The sequence below is a fragment of the Lissotriton vulgaris genome, unplaced genomic scaffold (assembly GCF_964263255.1).
Source record: "Lissotriton vulgaris unplaced genomic scaffold, aLisVul1.2 SCAFFOLD_998, whole genome shotgun sequence".
Taxonomy (NCBI): Eukaryota; Metazoa; Chordata; class Amphibia; order Caudata; family Salamandridae; genus Lissotriton; species Lissotriton vulgaris.
Window position 1 is genome coordinate 695,265 of NW_028251137.1, and position 21,537 is coordinate 716,801.

General features: G+C 46.4%; 1 protein-coding gene across 1 annotated transcript in view; it reads left to right on the top strand.

The window, feature by feature from the left end:
- Positions 1–20,889, top strand: part of LYVE1 (lymphatic vessel endothelial hyaluronan receptor 1) — a 166,945-nt gene extending 146,056 nt beyond the window's left edge. Inside the window, exon 6 of the mRNA XM_086950733.1 lies at positions 20,567–20,889. Within this exon, the coding sequence (XP_086806859.1) occupies positions 20,567–20,807 (241 nt within the window). The 3' untranslated portion in view covers positions 20,808–20,889. The remainder of the gene's footprint in view (positions 1–20,566) is intronic.
- Positions 20,890–21,537: the final 648 nt, after the last annotated feature.

A 21,537-nucleotide genomic window follows, 5' to 3' on the forward strand; every position in this document is an offset into this window, starting at 1 on the left:
TATATGTTTAAAGCACATATCAGTTAATCAGCATAAACATAACTGTCTTCAGCTATATGTCAAAACATCACAATAGCAATACATTTAGTGTCCACCCAATGCATTTCGGGGCATGAGCCCCTTCGTCAGGGGTCTGTATGTGTAGAAAAAGAAGAGAAAAGGAATCTTGTTACTAATGATGCACTGTCATCAATAAGGATGAATGATGGTGTTATTAATGTTTCTTACCGCAAACTAGATGGAAGGGTATTGCAAGTTACATTTCTGGTAGAAAATTGATGAGATCTGTGGATAGGGGAGAACTGCATGTGAGCATATTGGGTTAATTTAATCAGTATGGAGCGTTCAGAGACTCTGAATGAGGTTTAGAATTGCCTGTACGCTTGGGATGAATGAGTCTGTGAAGACAACAAAGTAGTGAGAGGCGGGGTTAAGGGTGGTGAAGAGTATAAGCTAGTCATAGTACAACAGCATGGTTGAATTAGTCATGGCGTTATTAAAAATATCAGCAACCTCACCTTATGTGTGCTGATTTTAAAACGGGGAGCCTATGTGGGAATAAACAAGATTGAAGTCAGAAAACGGCGAGTATTTAACAGAAGCGGTAAATGACAACTCCATGTGGTATTGGAGTTTACCTGTAAGTCCTATGAGTTATGCATCAGACTCAGCGAGGGCTCGAGAAAGTGAAAAGACCTGCCGGGGAAGATAAGAATAATGCATTTTTGAGAGTTGGCCAACGTGCAATATAGTCAGATCGCATTGCGTTTCAAAAGCTATGCGAAAAGGTTCAGCAAAAAGCCTTACCGAAGTCGAGCGGTCAGGGATCCCGTCTCGGCGTCTTTTCCAGCGTGTGCGTGGAAGCGACTAGTCCTTCTTTTATTAGAAAGTTAGATTTCCGAGTAAAACTAAAGGGCGGACTAGAGAACGAAAAAGCGAACTATCGTAGGTTGATTGTCTAAATTAGGATATCGCTATATGGAAATAGATATGTGTAAACGGATTATAGGTTGGCTTATGCTTAGCGTGTAAAGATTAAATCCGTCTTGAAGCGTGTGAGGCATTCGTTATCGATTAGACTAGCGCTATGGCGCTCGCGTAGGTCGCCATGTTGGAATGGTGTACTGGTGTGTACAACGTGATCTATTATGATGCTCGAGACACTATTTAGTGACTAGAAACTTAGGCACTGTGGGAGTTACACTGCAATTTAGTGAAAGGTAGTTGTATAGAAAGATGGTACGAATGCTGGACTTCTTTAAAATTTCTGCCACTGATTGGTTCAGTCTCCTTACTGATTTATTAACTGCCGTCGGCAGCGCTCCCATTGCCCATACTTGACGTGGTATCACCTCAGATCATAGTATTTTAGTGTTAGGCAACATGTTCTTAACCGCAGACAGAACAGAGAACAGTGCCTCCTTTACGCCCCTCCTTCCCGCTGGGATCATATCATTGCCACCCGAATGAATCACCTGTCAGAATCGCACTCCGCAGGATCCGTATGCAGAAGAAATGCTCTACCTCCGGACCTCCCAAACACCCCGACTGTAATACACAGGGTGTTCAGGCGATACGGTGAGGGAAAAACCCCAAAAGGGGAAAAAACCCAAAAGAAAAGAATAGAAGGTAGGGTCAGCAGGGAAAAAGACACTGGAAAAGAAATACACAAACATTAGATATGTTCATAATGCTACTCTCATTAAAGTCTCGCTATATGGTACACATTCTAAGTCACCTGTCAATATACCAGTGTTCTCCTCTTCCCACAGCATTGACTTATATGTCCCTTCTGCCCCTGTACAACACAAGACACACACCATGAATTAAAGAGAAAAGAAACCAGGACATTCCTATGAACTAATGTCACTCTAGATACATACCCCCACAATATAATAATCTAACTTTTTTCGCAAGCACTTCAAAGGAAAACGAATGACTTCAGTCCGGAGTCCTCAGAAAAGAGGAGATGAGAAGCACAGTAATACAGTAATAAGCAGATAGCTGCTCTGCTATGAAAAAGTAGCAAAATGATGCAAAAGAATATCCAGAATCATGAATGAACTAAACACGGCATGATGTAGTTAAATGCACTACCATCATCCGCTTTAGTATTTGTAATCCGATCAGTAAGTTTAATGTCCAATCACAGCGTAATTCGTGCCGGCATTGCGGAGGCCTTCCCCCTGCAATCCGTCACTGGCAAACACTCATGCAACCCCCCATCTTGGGATGTCTTTAGCACCAACAGAGGTATTCTCTCGCAGCCGTGAGGAAGAGAAATGACACGCGCCGGGAGAAACTGCCGGTCAACAACCAATGACAAAAGCAAAGCGCGGATTGTGCTTTCACGTTACCGAAGTTCTCCCTTCTGTGTGCCTCTGAAGACTCAGAGTCCTCGAAAGGCAAAGCGCCCAAAGCTGCAGACAAGGAATCAAGAAACGGACCTTCCTCCGAAAAAACATCAGAATCACGAGCACTTCCCCATGGTTCCGCCCCGCTATATCCGGGGGCCGCAAAGGAGCATGGGACCTGTAGTTTTAGCCCGGAAATCATGGGAGTTGTAGTTTTAGGTAGGCGCGGTTACAGTTTAGATCCTGACAGTACGCCCTCCTCCCAGGCGCCTCCTAGGACCAGGCTTACCGGGAAACCTTGCATGAAATGTTCTGACCGCTCTGGGAGCATGTACATTGTGCCACGGCTCCCAAGAGTCGTCCTCAGCTGTATAGCCTTTCCGAGAAACCAACTACCAAAGCACCCCCCTACGGCATTCGGAGTCACAAATAGACTTCACCTCATACTCCAGACCTCCATCACGTTGTACAGGAGGCGGCGCCTTCCTGCGCGAGGAAAGGGCTTTTTTCAACAACTGCACATGGAACACTGGATGTATCCTCAATGAATTAGGCAATTTCAACTTATACGCCACAGGATTTACTTGCCTCACTATGGGATATGGACCAATGAACCTTGGATGGAAAACACTCCTCATCTTGAACCGGATGTATCGTCTGGATAGCCACACCCTGTCACCCACCTGGAACAGAGGACCCTGAGCTCGATGTTTGTCCTCCCATTTCTTGTACACCTCCTTTGCTTTCACCAGATGTTTTTGAACCCCCCTATGCACCTTCCTTACGGCCATAACACGTTCTCTCACAGTGGGTTGATTGGTCAACTCAGCGGGGATGTCTATTGGCAAAGTGTTGGCATCATAACCAAAGTTAGCCTTAAAAGGTGACATGCCGGTTGAACTGTGCCAGGTATTGTTGTAGGACAACTCAGCCATCCATAGCAGATCCACCCAGGATTCATGGGCTGCCTCAGAGTAACAGCGCAGGTATTTCTTTAAAGTTTGATTTAGGCGTTCCGTTTGTCCATCCGTTTGAGGATGGAAACTGGTAGAGAGGGCTGACTCTATGCCCAATGCCTTGCACCACATTTGCCAAAAACGAGCGATGAACTGTGGTCCCCTGTCTGACACTATCACTCGTGGAATGCCGTGCAACCGTATGACCTGTGAAGCCAACAATTGAGCAGTCTGCCCTGCTGTAGGGAGGTTTACGCAAGGTATGAAATGTCCCATCTTTGTCAAATTATCCATCACCACCAAAACCGCTGATTTACCCTGATCCAAAGGCAGGCCCGTTATGAAATCTAAACTGATGTTTTGCCAAGGGCGAACGGGAGTAGGCATAGGCATCAATAGGTCTTTGCTTTTTGTGTTCTCTCCTTTTGCTCTGGCACAGGTTTCACACTTCCCTATCCATTTGGAAACATCCAGAACCAAAGACTCCCACCAGAAGTGTCTTCTAAGCAGTCTCACTGTCTTGGTAACCCCTGGATGACCCGCTGAAGGAACTTCGTGACACCAGCTAAAGGCTTTCTTCCGCAATTCCTCAGTAGGCAAAAACAAGCTCTCCCCCTGAAAGGGCAATCCCTGTCTCACCTTCCTGCCAGGTTTCTTAGCAGCCCAACGCTCCCAGGAACCTAAGGACCTGGAGCTCTTAATTTCTCCCAAGAACTTCTCAGCGCGAACCGCACACACTACCTTATTAGGAGGGAGTATGGAGTGCTGTACTTCCTCAGATGGCACTGTACAAATCTCCTGCCTGGACAAAGCGTCGGATTTCCTGTTCTCTACCCCAGGACGAAAAGTGACCACAAAGTTATATTCAGAAAAGAACAGCATCCACCTCATTTGTCTTTGCGTTAAGTGTCTCACTGAGGTCATATATTGGAGATTTCGATGATCGGTGTATACCGTCACCGTGTGACTCGACCCCCAGAGATAAGGCCTCCCCTCCTGAAATGCTCTTTTAATAGCCAACAGTTCTTTCTCCGCTATAGTATAATTGACCTCTGCAGGGCTCCATTTCTTGGACAAAAATGCAACAGGATGCAGATGACCATTGTCTGGGTCTCTCTGGGAGAGTACTGCGCCTATGGCTTCATCAGAAGCATCCGCTTCAACTATGAAAGGTCTTTCCAGTATGGGGTGTGCCAACACCGGTGCTGTAGTAAAGGCTCTTTTCAAAGCAAGGAAAGCCTTATCAGCCGCAGAAGTCCATACAAAAGGTGAACCCTTTCTTAACAGTCTTGTGATGGGAACCGCTGTCTGAGAGAAGTGCAGAATGAACCGGCGATAGTAATTCGCGAAACCCAAGAAGCTCTGCACCTCTCCCACGTTTCTCGGGGCTGGCCAGTCCTGGACAGCCTTTACCTTTCTGTCTGACATCTGCAAGCCATGAGGACTAAGATTGACACCCAGGAACTCCACTTCCTGCACCCCAAACTCGCATTTACTTAGCTTTACATACAAACTATGCTCTCTCAGTTTGTCCAGAACCTTACACACTTGTGCTGTATGACATGAAACATCCTGAGAGTATATCAAGATATCATCTATGTACATTACCACAAACCTATCCACATACTCCTTCAACACATCATTTATGAAAATATTGGAATGCCGCCGCAGCATTACAAAGCCCGAAGGGCATCACCGAATATTCATAAAGACCGAATCTTGTCTTGAATGCTGTTTTCCACTCGTCCCCCTCACGTACACGGACCAGATGATATGCCCCACGTAAGTCCAAACGAGTGTAAATCTTGGCTTCTCTCACCTGGTCTAGCAAGACTGGAATGAGGGGGAGAGGGTAGCGGTTGCGGATGGTGTTTTTATTTAATACGCGGTAGTCTACACAGGCTCTCAGGTCTCCATTTGCTTTTGCTATGAAAAACAGGGGAGAAGCTGCCGGGGAGCGGGAAGGCCTGATGAACCCCAAGCGCTCGTAGTGGTCTATGTATTCTCTTAAATGAGTGGTCTCAGGCACAGACAAGGCGTATACTCTGCACGTTGGTATGGTAGCCCCCTCCACCAGATCTATGCGGCAATCATACTCCCTGTGAGGGGGTAATGTTTCCGCTTTACTCTCACTAAAGACATCACTATGCTCCCTGTATTCTTTGGGTAGTTGGACATTCTTTTCAGCTGCAGTAGCAGCCAAAAATGGGGTGCTTAACACCGCAACATGAGCCGGGACACATGGCACTAAATGGTCCTGACAAAATTCGGGTACAAAATGAAAAGTCTTTGTCTTCCAACCAATCCACCACAGGATTGTGTCAGTGCAACCAAGGCATACCTAGGATGACCTCATATTGAGGAGCAGCGATGATGTTCAAAGTCAGTATCTCTGAATGTACGCATCCATGCAACACCAAAGACAAACCTATTTCACTGGTTCTTTCGGTTATCTGACCTGATGTTAACGGTTGCCCATCAACAGCCAAAACATCCTCAGGGTTCTCTCTTGGGATCCGAGTTAAGGCTAAACGTGTTACTAAACCATCGTCGATGAAATTGCCTGTGGCTCCAGAATCTATCATCACCATAACCTGATGTTGTTCATGATCACTTTCAATAGTCATGGCTACCACAAGATGTGCTTCAGTCTCCTCTGGTCCTGCAGAGGACAGAGAGGTGAGCTTCCATTCCTGTTTCCCTTCGTCCCTGGGGTTGTCTTCTTCCCTTACTGCCTTATCAGACATATGTGCCGATACTGCTACTTTCTTGAACCTGTTAAAGCTACCCGAAGGTTTGGGTTTTGAGGGACAATCCCTTACCTAGTGACCCTTCTTTCCACAGTACATGCATAGGCCCTGTACTCGCCTGCTCTCCCTTTCCTCTCTTGACAAGGGAGCCCTAAGAGCTCCGATCTCCATGGGCTCAGGAGCAGATTCAGCTCCTCCTAGACTTCTGCGAGGGGTTCGCTCATAACTATAAGTACCTTTGTCCCACCGTCTTCTGCTACCCCCTCTCTCAGTTAACCGACTATCCAATCGTAAAGCCAAATTCACCATGTCCACATATGTTGTGGGTTGTGGATCCACCTGAGCCACCACGTCTTTCAACTCCTCTTTTAACCCTAGGTAAAAAAGGGACATCCTTTTTTCCTCTGGCCATTCCGCTTCTGCCACCAACCTATTGAACGCTGTCAAATAAGGAACCAATTCTCCCTTGCCCTGTCGTAATTCTAGGAGTTCTCGATCTGCGCTACAAGACGTAGCCCTCCGATCAAAAACCCTTTCAAATTCAGTTCGAAAAGCAGACCAATCCGACAGGATAGCGTCATCACGCTTCACTAAGGGCACTGCCCAATTCGCCGCATCCCCCACTAGATACGAAATAGTAAAAGCCACCCTGGAATGATTCGTAGGGAAAGAAGACGGTTTACACAAAAAGTGCATAAGAACCTGAGTCAGGAACACCTGCACCTTTCGGGGGTCACCGAAGAATCTTTCAGGATTAGCCAAAGGAATGGGAGGCGGCACTGTAACCTGTACTGAGGAGGCCGGGGCAGAAGCGTTAAAGGGGTTACCTCCCAGCCTATCCACCTTTTCCCTTAAGGCAGCAGTCTCTGCCTTAGAGGCAGCCAACTCCTGCTGCACCAACACCAGAGCATGCAACACATCCTCCATGGACGCCATTACCACCACACATGGATCAGGCAGAGTGTAATTCTTGGGCTCGTGATTCTGTCAGGATCGCACTCCGCAGGATCCGTATGCAGAAGAAATGCTCCACCTCCGGACCTCCCAAACACCCCGACTGTAATACACAGGGTGTTCAGGCGATACGGTGAGGGGAAAACCCCAAAAGGGGAAAAAACCCAAAAGAAAAGAATAGAAGGGAGGGTCAGCAGGAAAAAAGAAACTGGAAAAGAAATACACAAACATTAGATATGTTCATAATGCTACTCTCATTAAAGTCTCGCTATATGGTACACATTCTAAGTCACCTGTCAATATACCAGTGTTCTCCTCTTCCCACAGCATTGACTTCTATGTCCCTTCTGCCCCTGTACAACACAAGACACACACCATGAATTAAAGAGAAAAGAAACCAGGACATTCCTATGAACTAATGTCGCTCTAGATACATACCCCCACAATATAATAATCTAACTTTTTTGGCAAGCACTTCAAAGGAAAACGAATGACTTCAGTCCGGAGTCCTCAGAACAGAGGAGAAGATAAGCACAGTAATACAGTAATAAGCAGATAGCTCCTCTGCTATGAAAAAGTAGCAAAATGATGCAAAAGAATATCCAGAATCATGAATGAACTAAACAAGGCATGATGTAGTTAAATGCACTACCATCATCCGCTTTAGTATTTGTAATCCGATCAGTAAGTTTAATGTCCAATCACAGCGTAATTCGTGCCGGCATTGCGGAGGCCTTCCTCCTGCAATCCGTCACTGGCAAGCACTCATGCAACCCCCCATCTTGGGATGTCTTTAGCACCAACAGAGGTATTCTCTCGCAGCCGCGAGGAAGAGAAATGACACGCGCCGGGAGAAACTGCCGGTCAACAACCAATGACAAAAGCAAAGCGCGGATTGTGCTTTCACGTTACCCAAGTTCTCCCTTCTGTGTGCCTCTGAAGAGTCAGAGTCCTCGAAAGGCAAAGCGCCCAAAGCTGCAGACAAGGAATCAAGAAACGGGCCTTCCTCCGAAAAACATCAGAATCACGAGCACTTCCCCATGGTTCCGCCCCGCTATATCCGGGGGCCGCAAAGGAGCATGGGACCTGTAGTTTTAGCCCGGAAATCATGGGAGTTGCAGTTTTAGGTAGGCGCGGTTACAGTTTAGATCCTGACATCACCAGTATATCGGGAACAGGCATGCCCTTGGCCATGGTGCCCCGCAGATCGGTTGGCATCTCCGCTAAACGCTGTCCACCTACCCCCACCCAATGGTGGTCGATTCCCTTCATACTCTGTATTCTGTCCTCAAGCAAATTCTTGAAGAAGTGCCCTGATCTGCGAATAAAAGAATGGCCACACCAGCATATCTGGGCCCTCTGGCATGGTACTCCTAGATCAAATTTGGAAATGGATACAATCAGCGGGAGACGGGACAAGTGGAGAAGAACTGACGATTCATGCTAACTGGGGGCGTATGTATCGCTCAAAACATGTTCACTTCCAATGACCCACCCTCCTTATGGTTTCCTCCGGGAGGCCTGGGGCTGCCGCCGTTGTGGCTGCACCCATGCGGAACGAATGGGATGTAAAATGGGCCGTTTTCCACCCCTAAACATTCCAGAGCACGCTTACATATCCTAGTGAACTGAAATCTGGTGAGAGCGATGCCATCTGCATGCAGTAATACCCTGCTGTCACCTCCCCCTGGTCTAATCTGGAAAAAATTCTTAGCCAAGCTTACCGGGCAACAGGTGGCCCCTGCAACTGAACCTAGCTGGACCCAAGTTTCTTTACCCATCGGGTCTGTCTTAGATCTCCGCACTCTGACCTGAAGGGATTCCCTGGTCAAGATTACATCTTCCCAACGTATGCCCCCTTCTTTGTCTGACTTTGAAGCTTGTAACAATTCCAAAATCCTAAATGCCCCAAAAAACGCCAATGAGTATGCCAATCTTAGTAACTGAATCTCGTAAGTCGTAAAGCAGATTCTGGGCAGTATTTCTAAGATACTTGTAAGTCTGTCAGCATAGGCCTGCCTCCTATTGTCCTTCACTCCTGGTGCTAAGCGCTCCCAACCCCTCATTGCTCTTTTCACCCTTGGGTCTTTTGTGGGGTCCATCACCCCCCCAAACCCGCGTAGAATGCTACTGCCGAAAGTTGTCTCCTCACCATAGCTAGTGATCTGCCGCTCCCTTTCTGATGAACTATGAACTCCAGGGCACACTGTGGTGAGAACCTCTCTACTGATCCTGACCCCCTTAGGATAGTCAGGTATGCTTGCCACCACATGTCATACATACTCTTGGCCTTGGGGGCCAATAACGCCGTTATCAACTCAGGCGCCATGGTTTGTCATCTGTTTGTCTGCTTGCGGCCATCGGGTGCGAAACTCTGCCAACTTAAAATGGGACAAGGCATCAGCAACTGCGTTGTCCACCCCTGGCACATGTTTGGCAGTAAAGTGTACATTGCGCTGCAAGCATCGCAAGACTAATTCCTTCAATAAGAGCAGGACCCAGGTGCATTTCGCCCTCTGATTGTTAATCGCCATCACTACTGACATGCTATCCGACCAAAATACAATATGCCTGTTTTTCAGAATGTCGCCCCACAAATGCAATGCCACAATAATTGGGAACAGCTCTAAGAAGATAATATTGATGGTGAGTCCTGACACCACCCACTCCTCTGGCCAGTGCTGCATACACCACCTGGGACCCAAGACCACCCCAAAGCCCACACTACCTGCTGCATCTGTGTACAATTCCAACTCAGCGTTGGGGTGACTAGGCTATTGCCACATCATCGTTCCATTGAATTCTTCCAGAAATTCTTACCAAATGGCTAAGTCATTCCTGACATCTGCCGAGAGCCTTGTGTGATGATGCTTGGCCTGCAAGCCAGACATCGCCCTCGCGATACTTCTTGAAAAGGCCCTGCCCATAGGTATCACTCGTAGCGCAAAATTCAGCTGCCCCACTAGGACCTGTAGTTGGTGAAGCGTCACCTTCCACGCCGCCAAGCAAGCCTCAATGGCCGGCATGAATGCTGCTACCTTCTCCTCGGGAAGTCTGCATACCCCCTCCCTGGTGTCTATTTCAATGCTTAGGAAAGTTAACCGAGTGGTTGACCCCTCTGTTTTTTCTGCGGCCAAAGGTACGCCCAGCGCTTTTGCCAGATGTTGGAAGCCGAGAAGGGCCTTCCTGCACGCAAGGGAGCCCTGTGGTCCCAGAAACAAAAAATCATCCAAGTAATGCACCACCTCAACAGATGTTATTGATGTTAGAAATTGCTACACTGCCCACTCCAGAAACCTGCTGAATGTTTTAAACACTGCGCATGCGATGAAACACCCCATTGGCATGCAGAGGTCAATGAAAAACTCCCCTTCAAAGATGAACCCCAGAAACCTGGTGTCATCAGTGTGGACTGGCAGGAGGCAGAAGGCTGCCTCGATGTCCAATTTAGCCATCAAAGCTCCCTCCCCTAGCCCTTGTAGCTTCCATATTGCCATATCAAAAGTGGTGTAACGCACCATGCACAGCTCTGGGTCAAGCTTGTCATTAACTGACAACCCTTGTGGGCTCAACAGGCTGTCAATCAAACGAAATTTCCCTTTCTCTTTTTTATGTACCAAACCCAATGGTGAGCATACAAGGTCTGGCCTTGGCAACTGTTGGAAGGGACCCACCACCCTCCCCAAAGATACTTCTCTCGCGATTTTCTGCCTAGCCCTCTCTAGATTTTGGAGAACAGAGCGTTGATTGCGTGGGGGAGCCATGGCCGGGGTAGCGAAGGACTGAATGCGAAAGCCAAAACTAAAGCCACTATGTAAAAACTGTGCCTCTTGTATATTGTCATACTTACTAAGGAGATGGGTCAGGCGTGAAGCTTAATGGGCGTGGATAACCTCTTAGGGTGTTTGGGCGGGGCGTCCCTTGGCTTGGGATTAGGTGTGGGCAGGCTGCTCTTTTGACCTCCCCAACTTCTTGTAGCATCTAATCTCTGGGTGTTCCTGAACGCCACAGAAGGAGCAGCAGTGTTTAAACCTACATGCTGTGCCCCGATTGCACTTGTTCTTATTGAACTGCCAGCAGGCCAGTTTTTTATCTCCAGACCCCCTGTCCCCCCGAAAAGGCTGACTCGTCTTATTCACTGGTATTGTTGAGTAAAACACTGAGTGCCATATGTTAATCTCACGCTCGTTCCACGCTACTTTGGGATGAACCGCCTTCATTTGCCTGAATTTGTTGTCGTACTGGAGCCACCCCATCCTTTGGAATTCTGACACCGCCCCATGAATCATAGACATGTAACTGATTAATTGGGCTGCCACTGTGGGGTACCTTTCTACCATATTTGCCACATAAAGAGCGAAATCTGTGATCCAATTCTTAATTGACCAATCTACTAATACTCTTTTCTGCTTCAACTCACCCTCCTTCCCAGTCCTGATTTTCCCCGGGACCACCCCGGCGTTTATGAGGTCAAACACATCCACATACTCTCCCTTGAATATTCTCTCCTTGGTCTCCACTGGTACATGCCACGTGATCCCCGCCGTGGGGGCTAACGCCATAGATGCTGACCCATAGATCAGTGGGCTGTATGCTAGTGATGTCTGCCCTGGGACTATTGACCCTATGGCCATGGGGGATGCTATTGTGGGGACCACTTACCCTGCTGTGCAATTACTATGCGCTTGCACTTGCGACGTTGCTGCTACCACAACTATAGATTAAGCCACACCCCCTGACTGAACCCACACTTGTGCTATACCGCTGCCTTGATGTGCTACAACCGGTGGAGCGGCTTGCCCAGCGATAGGCGTCAGTGGCACCGCACCCGTTGTGACTGGTAGCCCCCCCGTCTGAGGAACCTTGGTTAATGTTGTGATGCCTGCCGGAGCAATGGGACCACTAGTCAGGCCCATGGAGGGCAAGTTCATTGGTTGCGCAGTGTCAGCCACCAGGACTGTTTTGTCTATCACCCCTGCCTCACCTGAGGTAGTGGCCTGAGATTCCCCCGATTTGTTGTGCTTATCTGATTGCGCGTCTTTAAACCTCTCCGGCGTCCGCTGTACCCGCTTGGCCCTCGTTGTGTCTTCCTGTGCGCTTGTCCCGGCCCCTTGCGACAATGTCCATTTCACCCAGTCGATGCCTTTTTCTTTAGTGACCTCCAAAAGCTCTGCCAGCGAGCCAAAGTCGTCCTTTGTGGCTAGGGCGTCTTTTCCCTTTCGAACCCGTCTAGGAGGCATTCTGAACTTAATGGAAACAGAGACGCATTAGTCCTCGTTCCCTTCCCCCTCAAGCCTCCTTTTGCCATGGATCCTGAGGCTCCTCACTGCCGCTTAAACCCTTTCCCCATGCGTTTGACCGGGGCACTGACCATACTTACTCCGCCAGTGTAGCCCGCTTAACCTGAGCATGCGATCCACACCCAAAACACCCTCACCCTCATGCCTTTATTGTAGCACATACATTGCTCAGGGCGCTACCATACCTGCATGCCTTACTAGTCCCCAAGCCTTTGCTCATGGCGCTGAGCACACCCCCGCCAGCTCACCCTTACCACTCACATTAGTCACATGCAGCCATGCAGATAACCCCCCTTTTGGTCGTCTCGGTGCTGGTAATACTCACCCGTACCCAACTCATGATTAAATGCCCCCCATCTCCCACCATCTTCTCTTAAAAATGTCCATATCCCCACTTGTCGCCCTGCTAACTGCCGATGAGACCAGTGACTTGTATGGCAGGGATCTGTTGTCTTAGCCAATGCTTGTTGCATGAGGTTCCTACGAACGAGTTAAAAAGGCCTCGCGTGCTCGCCGAACGCTTCCACGCTCCCGGCCTAATGCTGTCCTGTAAGTCAATGAGCCGTAATCCCTGTTTAAACGGCGCTCGCCAGGCTATCTTGCCCCTCAATGAGCGCATGCGCCCAGACTTGCTAAAGTGAGTAACGCGTGCAGATTGACCCCACTGCGGCGCGGCGCTACTGTTTCTCTGATCTCCATGCATGTATTGCGACTATACCAGAGCGCTGCCGAATGAGCTCAGACTTGTTTCATTAATCAGCACGCGCAGATCGATCTACCTGCCGCACAGCGCTAATGATACCCCGAGCTTGATGCCGCCTTTCGGCCGACCCCTGCCCCGACCTAAGCTCTTGCGCCTTATCACGTGGGCGGGAATAAGCAAAAGTTCTCCGGGCCCCCCCCCCAGCTAGTGCGACCCGCGCGCAGTAAGATTCCCGAGCGGGGCTAGAGCAGAGGCTCATGGCCACAGCCCCCCCCTGTTCATGCTTCAGATCTCAATCAAAACAGAGATCTCAAAATTATATTTAGAATCCGTTATCGCTTGTACATCAATGGGACGCCCTCTCACCTGCTAAAAGGTCGTACGACCGTTAGTGCTCCACACGGACCGCCGATGCTAGACGCGGCCCTCGCGTGAAAATAACTCTACCGCAACCTCCGACCTTCCCGCAGGCGATTGGACAAAGAGGGCGGCGCTATTGCCCCTCAGGCTTTTAAACTCCACACCAGTTCCTGTTTCCGGGGGGACCCCGCGTGACGCATTTCCGGTAGCGGCATTTACGGAATTCCCTGCTTGCAGGCCCTCTCCTTCCCCTTCCGGGTCTCTTGACCCGAAAGGGATTCCTACACTGCTCCGCCCTTTGCTGCCACTAAAGGCACCACGTCCCCTAGGTGGGGTGGTGGCCTTCAGGGCTTCCACTTCCCTTCAGGTTGAACGGTCTTTGACACCAACATCATAGGGCTACATGATATGTAATGTTTGGTCAAGACACGTGGGAAGCACCTAGCAACTCGGTTCTTCAGATGCTGTGGAAATATCCTTTACACCATAGGCATTACCATGCAATGACTTTACCATACATCCTTTACACTCAATGCCTTTGTCACGCAATTCCTTTACCACACATGGTTACACCACACATTTGCCTTTACCACACATGGTAAGTATATTTAAGGTATGTGTATATGTGTATGTGTATATATGACAGTGAAATGACAATGCTGTACTACTGCATTATGGCAGTGGGAGTCCCGGAATAGTCTGTCAATTACATATGGTGAAGTCTAGGCTGTGTGTGCTGTCTATTCTGAGCTTTACACTCCGCCACACAAGGCCTGGATAATGGTTTTTGTGCCCTGAAATTGAGTTGCTACACACCGTGAATTTTGTTTGTACTTCACATGTCAATGACCTGACACAAGTGATGAATTAGTTCCCTTCAGCAGCCATTTGGATAGCAGAATGTATATGTTCATCTCGGCAGCTCAGCACGCCTTAATGACTCTCATTACATTCAGTCATATGATAACTTTTAACATTACAGCGTATCTAAACATAAGATACGGGAGGTGATTGACGCCATGCAAATTCAGAATGAAATGGTTGCAATGTTTTTAAATGCTAGGCTATATATTTTTAATGTGGGCCCATCCGCATATTCAGTACAATATGTTGGTTGCACTAAGCAGTTTTATTATTGTGAACTTTTCTATGATCCGTTCAGCAGCTTGCGGAGTATGTGTTTTATTTCCATGTATTAGTCACTATACAGTCAATGTACAACATGGCGTCTGTCAGATTGATAAAGGCTGTCAAAGCCGAAACGTGTCTCTCCTTCACATGCTGGGTAGTGAGGGGCCCCTTTAATTAAAAGAATCCGTAATCATACAGCCCTTGTGTGCGTACCTTTTTCCTGTTGGAGTAAGGATTGTCTGTATATATATATATATATATATATATATATATATATATATATATATATATATATATATATATATATATAGATATAGATATATATATTCACTGAAAAAACCATTGGTTATACACCATATATAGTTAGGGATTAGCATTTACAAAACCTTAATTTACTCGCACAAAACCATAGAAATTCGCATATATAGTTAGTTGCAATAACTATATATCGCGCACTCGCAATCCACTGCTGATGATGTCACATATTACATCATTCATGACATGGTCAGTGACATCACTGATGACATCACTGATGACATCTCAAATGACATCACTGATGACATCTCAAATGGCATCACTGATGACATCACTGATGACATCTCAAATGACATCACTGATGAAATCACTGATAACATCTCATTTGACATTACTGATCACATCACTGATGATATCATTCATGTGATAATACGATGAACCTCTTCAGACTCTAATATAACCTTAGATACAATCAGTGTAAACAGACACTCACAGACTGTCACTCATCCATGGAGTTACTCACACACCTAGTCATTCATGCAAAGAATCAATCACACCTCCATTTCCTCAACTATACAGTTATACACACCTTACTTATTCAAACATATACTAACACATATTTACTCTCTTATACAATCACTGATACAAGTTCACAATGATCCATACAGCCACTCACACATTCACTGGCTCTTATGCACAGTTATTTATATATGTCAACTCTTACATGGACTGTGTTTTACATATGTACTTACTTTGACATGTAGCACTGAGAAATCCAATCACTCACCAATACACTCATGCAGACAGTCAACCACCCATGCAGCTGTTTCCACATGCACATTTGAACCCATACATCTAGTGAATCAACTGCTCACACATCTATGCACAGAGTCACATACCTCCCAGCCACCCCCACACACACACTCACTCTCCCATACAAATATTTGGGCAACCAATCAATAACCCATATAGTTACTCATATAACTACTGATCAACACATGCAGCAGTTTACAGAACTACAGAAATAATGATGCACAAATTAAGACAGTTTAGTTACTAACCCATGCACTCAGTGAGACACATTTAATCATTCTCTCATACAGTCAGTCATGCACCTACTAAATCCTTCATCCAAACACTCATACATCCACTCATTATTCAATATGTAAGACATATTTTAACTTTACAGAAACATACAGTCACTGGATGTTGTCATCAGTGATGTCATCAGTGATGTCATTTGAGATGTCATCAGTGATGTCATCAGTGATGTCACTGACCATGTCATGAATGATGTAATATGTGACATCATCAGCAGTGGATTGCGGGTGCGCGATATATAGTTATTGCAACAAACTATATATGCGAATTTCTCTGGTTTTGTGCGAGTAAATTAAGGTTTTGTAAATGCTAATCCCTAACTATATATGGTCTATAACCAATGGTTTTTTCAGTGAATTTTCATGGTTTTGTAAATGCAAATTCCTAACTATATATGGTCTATAACCTATGGTTTTTTCAGTGAATTACATTGGTTTTTTAAAAGCTAATATCTATAGCTGTAAAATATATTCTTTATTACGTGACGTATCACGTAGCCACGTGAGACACCTCATGACGCGTCGCATAAACGTGACGTATCGTCTCTGCAGCGCAAACAAAACCCGTAACGTAAGCGCGCCAGAGCACGCTTACAGATATATATATATTTTTTTAACCTTAATTCCTTTAAATTTTATTTTACTGTTTCTCTTGGTTTTCCCGTTATTACGCTTACCGGAACGCTACCCGGTACGCAAACCGGATGCTCCAAAAACACAAGATGTCGGACTCCCGTTACGCTGCCGGTTAGCTGCCCGGTTGGCGTACCGGGAAGCGCCTCTACTGCGAAAAATCGCTATTTTCTTTTTTTTTCTTTTGCCCAGCGGGGCACTTTAATATCCCCCTCATCAATCCTAGGGGGTCAGGAGGGGTCTACCTTGCCCCCTTTCCTTCATTTCCCCCTTCGTTTTTCACCACCTCTTGTCTCTCGATCCTACCGAGAGACAAGATGGCGGCCGCTCCGGACTCCCGACTGTTTACAATGTTGACAGCCAATCAGCTTCTCCTCAGACTCCCGTTACGCTGCCGGTTAGCTGCCCAGTTAGCTGCCCGGTTCGCGTACCGGGACGCGCCTCTACGGCGAAAAATCACAATTTTTTTTTTTGCCCCGCGGGCCACTTTAATATCCCCCTCATCAATCCTAGGGGGTCAGGAGGGGTCTACCTTGCCCCCTTTCCTTCATTTCCCCCTTCGTTTTTCACCACCTCTTGTCTCTCGATCCTACCGAGAGACAAGATGGCGGCCGCTCCAGACTGTTTACAATGTTGACACCCATTCAGCTTCTCCTCAGACTCCCGTTACACTGCCGGTTAGCTGCCCGGTTAGCTGCCCGGTTCACGTACCGATTTGCGCCTCTACGACAAAAAAATCGCAATTTTTTTTTTTTTTTTGTTGCCCCGCGGGGCACTTTAATATCCCCTCATCAATCCTAGGAGGTCAGAAGAGGTCTACCTTGCCCCCTTTCCTTCATTTCCCCCTTCGTTTTGGCCTCCTCTTGTCTCTCGATCCTACCGAGAGACAAGATGGCGGCCGCTCCGGACTGTTTAGAATGTTGACAGACACCGGACAGCCAATCAGCTTCGCTTTGCAAAGCTCCGTTACGCGAATAGTACGCGAACTAGTCCGCTATCTAGGACGCTGTCACAGATATATACATTTTTTTAAACGTTAATTTCTCAAAATCCACTGGAGCACATATATTGAGACCCAGCAAAGGCACATCGGGCTAACAGTCCCTACAATTTTGCCAAGTTTCGTGCAAATCCATTCAGCCGTTCGAGCTAAAAGTGAGGCCAAACGCCCTAAGGAAAAATGAATGGGAAAAACGCGTTTTGGGACCCCCCTTTTTTCACGGCCCCCCCTTGACGAAACCCCCCCAAATTTTCGGGGGCTGATCAGAAATAAAATGTGCCATTTTCCTGAAAATTTCAGCCGATTCCGTCCACAAACGCCAAAGTTATTAGACATAGAATTTTCAAAAGTTCCATAGAGAAAAAATCCTAACTATATATACCTACTGGCGACCGCCAGTAGGTAATATATATATATATATATATATATATATTTATATATATATATATATATATATATATATATATATATTCGTTCCTACACACTTCCTGGTAAGAATGATACTCGGACACCCAGGTTGTCTTGCAAGTGAGATTTATTTGGCAGGTAGAAAAACGACGCGTTTCGCCATTACGGCTTGTTCACGCTCATCCGATTGATCTAGACGCCATCTTAAATACGTGATGTAGTAAAAACACCAATGTGCGTTGTGAAAATTGTGGCGGACATTTTGACATGGAACATAGACAGTTGTTACGTACATCAAATGCGTATTTGTGTCACATTGTTATACCCGATCGTAGTTCATTCAGTTGTATAACATAATATTATTAAATGTAAACTCGAATGATAGCAAAAAATTCATCCATAGCAAAAAAAATTTACAATTTTTACAATTCGTAAGCAATACATCATAAAGGTGCCAGTCTAGTTCCAAGTAATCGGGTAATTTTGTGAACATAGAAAATTGTACATTCATGGTTAAAATACTAAAACCAGGATTGAAATGAGTTCCCATGCCACGTGATCGTAAACAAACAAGTAAGCTGTAACCTCATTGGTTGTTGTCCCGGTCACTTAACCTCATCAGAGCTTCGAACGTTCAGCGCCCAGTGCTGAACGTTCGAAGAACGAATGCTGACCCGACGGCCAACGGTCGTGCGCAGCACTGGGGAGGGAGTGCTCGTGACGACCGTTGGCCGTCGACAGCAGTTAAGGGGTTAATATCATGGCGATTCGTTGGTTGTTAACAATACTTCTGTAACCATGGTATCAAATCTGTATACAGGTGATCGGTGGTTCTATGACCAAGGGGGCTTTTGGGTCAACATGATCGTAGTTACTATCTCAATGCTACCATATTGCCATCTTATCTTTTTAAATCACCCGATTACTTGGAACTAGACTGGCACCTTTATGATGTATTGCTCACGAATTGTAAAAAATTGTAATTTTTTTTTGCTATGAATGAATTTTTTGCTATCATTCGAGTTTACATTTAATAATATTATGTTATACAACTGAATGAACTACACCCCAAACTTCCAGCTTCGCTCCACCGACCTCACACTCACCACTGTCCCACGCATCGGCCGAATGACCACAGGCGGATGATATTTCTCCCACCTCGCCGCCAAATCATGGAACACCCTCCCCATCCACCTGCTTCAGACCCAGGACCTGCTGACCTTCAGCAGGCGTCTCAAGACCTGGCAGTTTGACTAGAAGCTGCTCCCCCCCCACCCTCCGTGCCTTGAGACCCTCACGGGTGAGTAGCACACTCTACAAATGTTTGATTGATTGATTGATTATTGGCCCCAAGGACACTCTAGAGCCATGGGGACTTCATCCCCCAGCCAGAAGTGTGCCAGGAGACTCATTTGCATAGTGGTAGAGAAATGGGGCATGGCCTCAAAAGTCCTCTTAGCAAACACGGTCTGTGGGACTTAGTGGAGATAACAGGAGGGCTTATTGGCCACCAAGGACCCTTAGCATCCAAGGGGACTTTATCCACCAACGAGCAGTGCACCAGGAGGAGAGTTTCCAGAGTGCCGGAGAAAGGGGTATAGGCTCTGAAGACCTCTCAGCAATCACACTGTGTGGGACTTATTTGAGGTAACAGGAGGGCTTGTTGGCCCTCTAGATCCCTTAGCATCTAAGGGGACATCCTCCCCAACCAGCAGTGCACCAGGAGGTGCGTTTGCAGAGTGGTGGAAAGTATGCATGGCCTCTGAAGACCTCTCAGTAAAGCTGCTGTGTGGGACTTATTGGAGGTAACAGGAGGGCTTGTTGGCCTTCAAAGCCCCTGTGGAGCCAAGTGGACTTCATCCCCCAACCAGTAGTGCACAAGGAAGCATGTTTGCAAAGCGGTGGTGAAAGGGGGCGTGGGCTCCCAAGACCTCTCTGGAATCCCAATGTTTAGGACTTACTGAAGAAAGTAGGGGGGTTTGTTGGCCCCCAAGGACTCTCAGCACCAAGGGGACTCCATCCCTCAACCAGCAGTGTGCCAGGAGGAGCGTTTGGAGAGTGGTGGAGAAAGGGGACGGGCCTCAGCTACTTGCTGGTCTGCCTTTTTATTTTTTTATTTATGTATAAAAAAATAAAAAATAGCTCAGGTAAACAAAATATAAAAAATCACAATGCGATTCCATTAAACCCTACATTCTCCTCTGCCACATTGCTTGACTATATCACTGACCTTTCTTTAACACCAGGAACCAAGCGCAATAGAGAACATACGAAAAAGCAGAGTAGAAGTAAGCTGGAGCAGAAAATGAAGGTTAGTAGTGTAAGATGTTCTTCACTATCATGACAAAGCAATTAAGAACAACTTTAATCGACAATGTTTCTGACATTACAAATGGTGGAGAACAACTTCTGTGGCAATACTCACAATCAACAGTAACACACGGCACTGAAATTTACAGAGGAAACTTGTTATGCTTAATTTAATATAAAGTAGTCCTTCTTGGCTCCCACTTCCAGATGGCTGCAAATAAATGGCTCATTAACATATACAAGTGTATTGCTGCTATCTTGATAAGCTATTGCTGACATTGCGCTGTGAACTACTATACATTTTACTGTGATATTATAATACTGAACTTGGTTTTTTTGTTATTCCTTAAAGGTACAAAGCAAACCTTCAAATTATAAGCAAGCCGAAAAATGAAGAAAATATTGAAGTAAAGGTATTGAAGGAAACTGAAAATAATCACAAAAATGATGAAAATGCTCAAGTAAACGTGTTGAAGGAAACTAAAAACAATGCAAAATCTTCTAACGGGGAGCAAAAGCAGAATGGTACACCTACTGAAAACAATGAGGCCAAGCCAACAGCTGCAGAAAAAAGTATGGAAGCAGAAGTGTAAAAGATGTTTCAGTTATTTAATTACACAAAAAAGGAAGCAAAAAGGAGGTGAATAATTAGGTCATAAAAGGACTGTGACCACAGACTTTCACAGTGCACTTGTCTTTGTGGTGTGTGGAAATCTTTCCAGTCTGCAAAGGTTTAAGAACACTATCATAGCTCTTGTTTTCTTTCCTGGCATCCATTCTCTAAAACTAATGTTTCCTATCATTGTTGAATTAAAAATATGAATTAGAAAATCAACAATGCAATGGATTTGTGTTAAGAAGATTTAAGCTCCTCCCGTCTTAAGTATCTGGGGGTCTATGTCAATAAGGGCATGGAGCGCATGTGGCAGACAACTTGGAACTGTGGCTTGACTTTGATAAATGGACACACCTGAACCTGCCATTGTGGAGGAGATCGCAGGCAGTGAAGACGACTCTACCATGATTTACTTATGTGTTGTGTTAGGCATGCTCCATCTGTTGACTCCCATTACCATTCTGTGGTAGGTCGACTGGGGTATTAAATTCTTCATCAGGGGGATGATGCAGCCCTGTCTGGCCATTGGGAAACTTATCGTTCATAAATCCTCCAGTGGCCCTGTCTTCTCTTTGCTGAGCACTATTGTATGGCCTTACATCTTGTGCAACTGGCTTATATGCACCCTCATGCTCGAGAGCCCTCACTGTGGGTCTCGATAGAGAATACAGTTCTGGGCAGAATTGCGGGGCTGCATGCCCTGTATA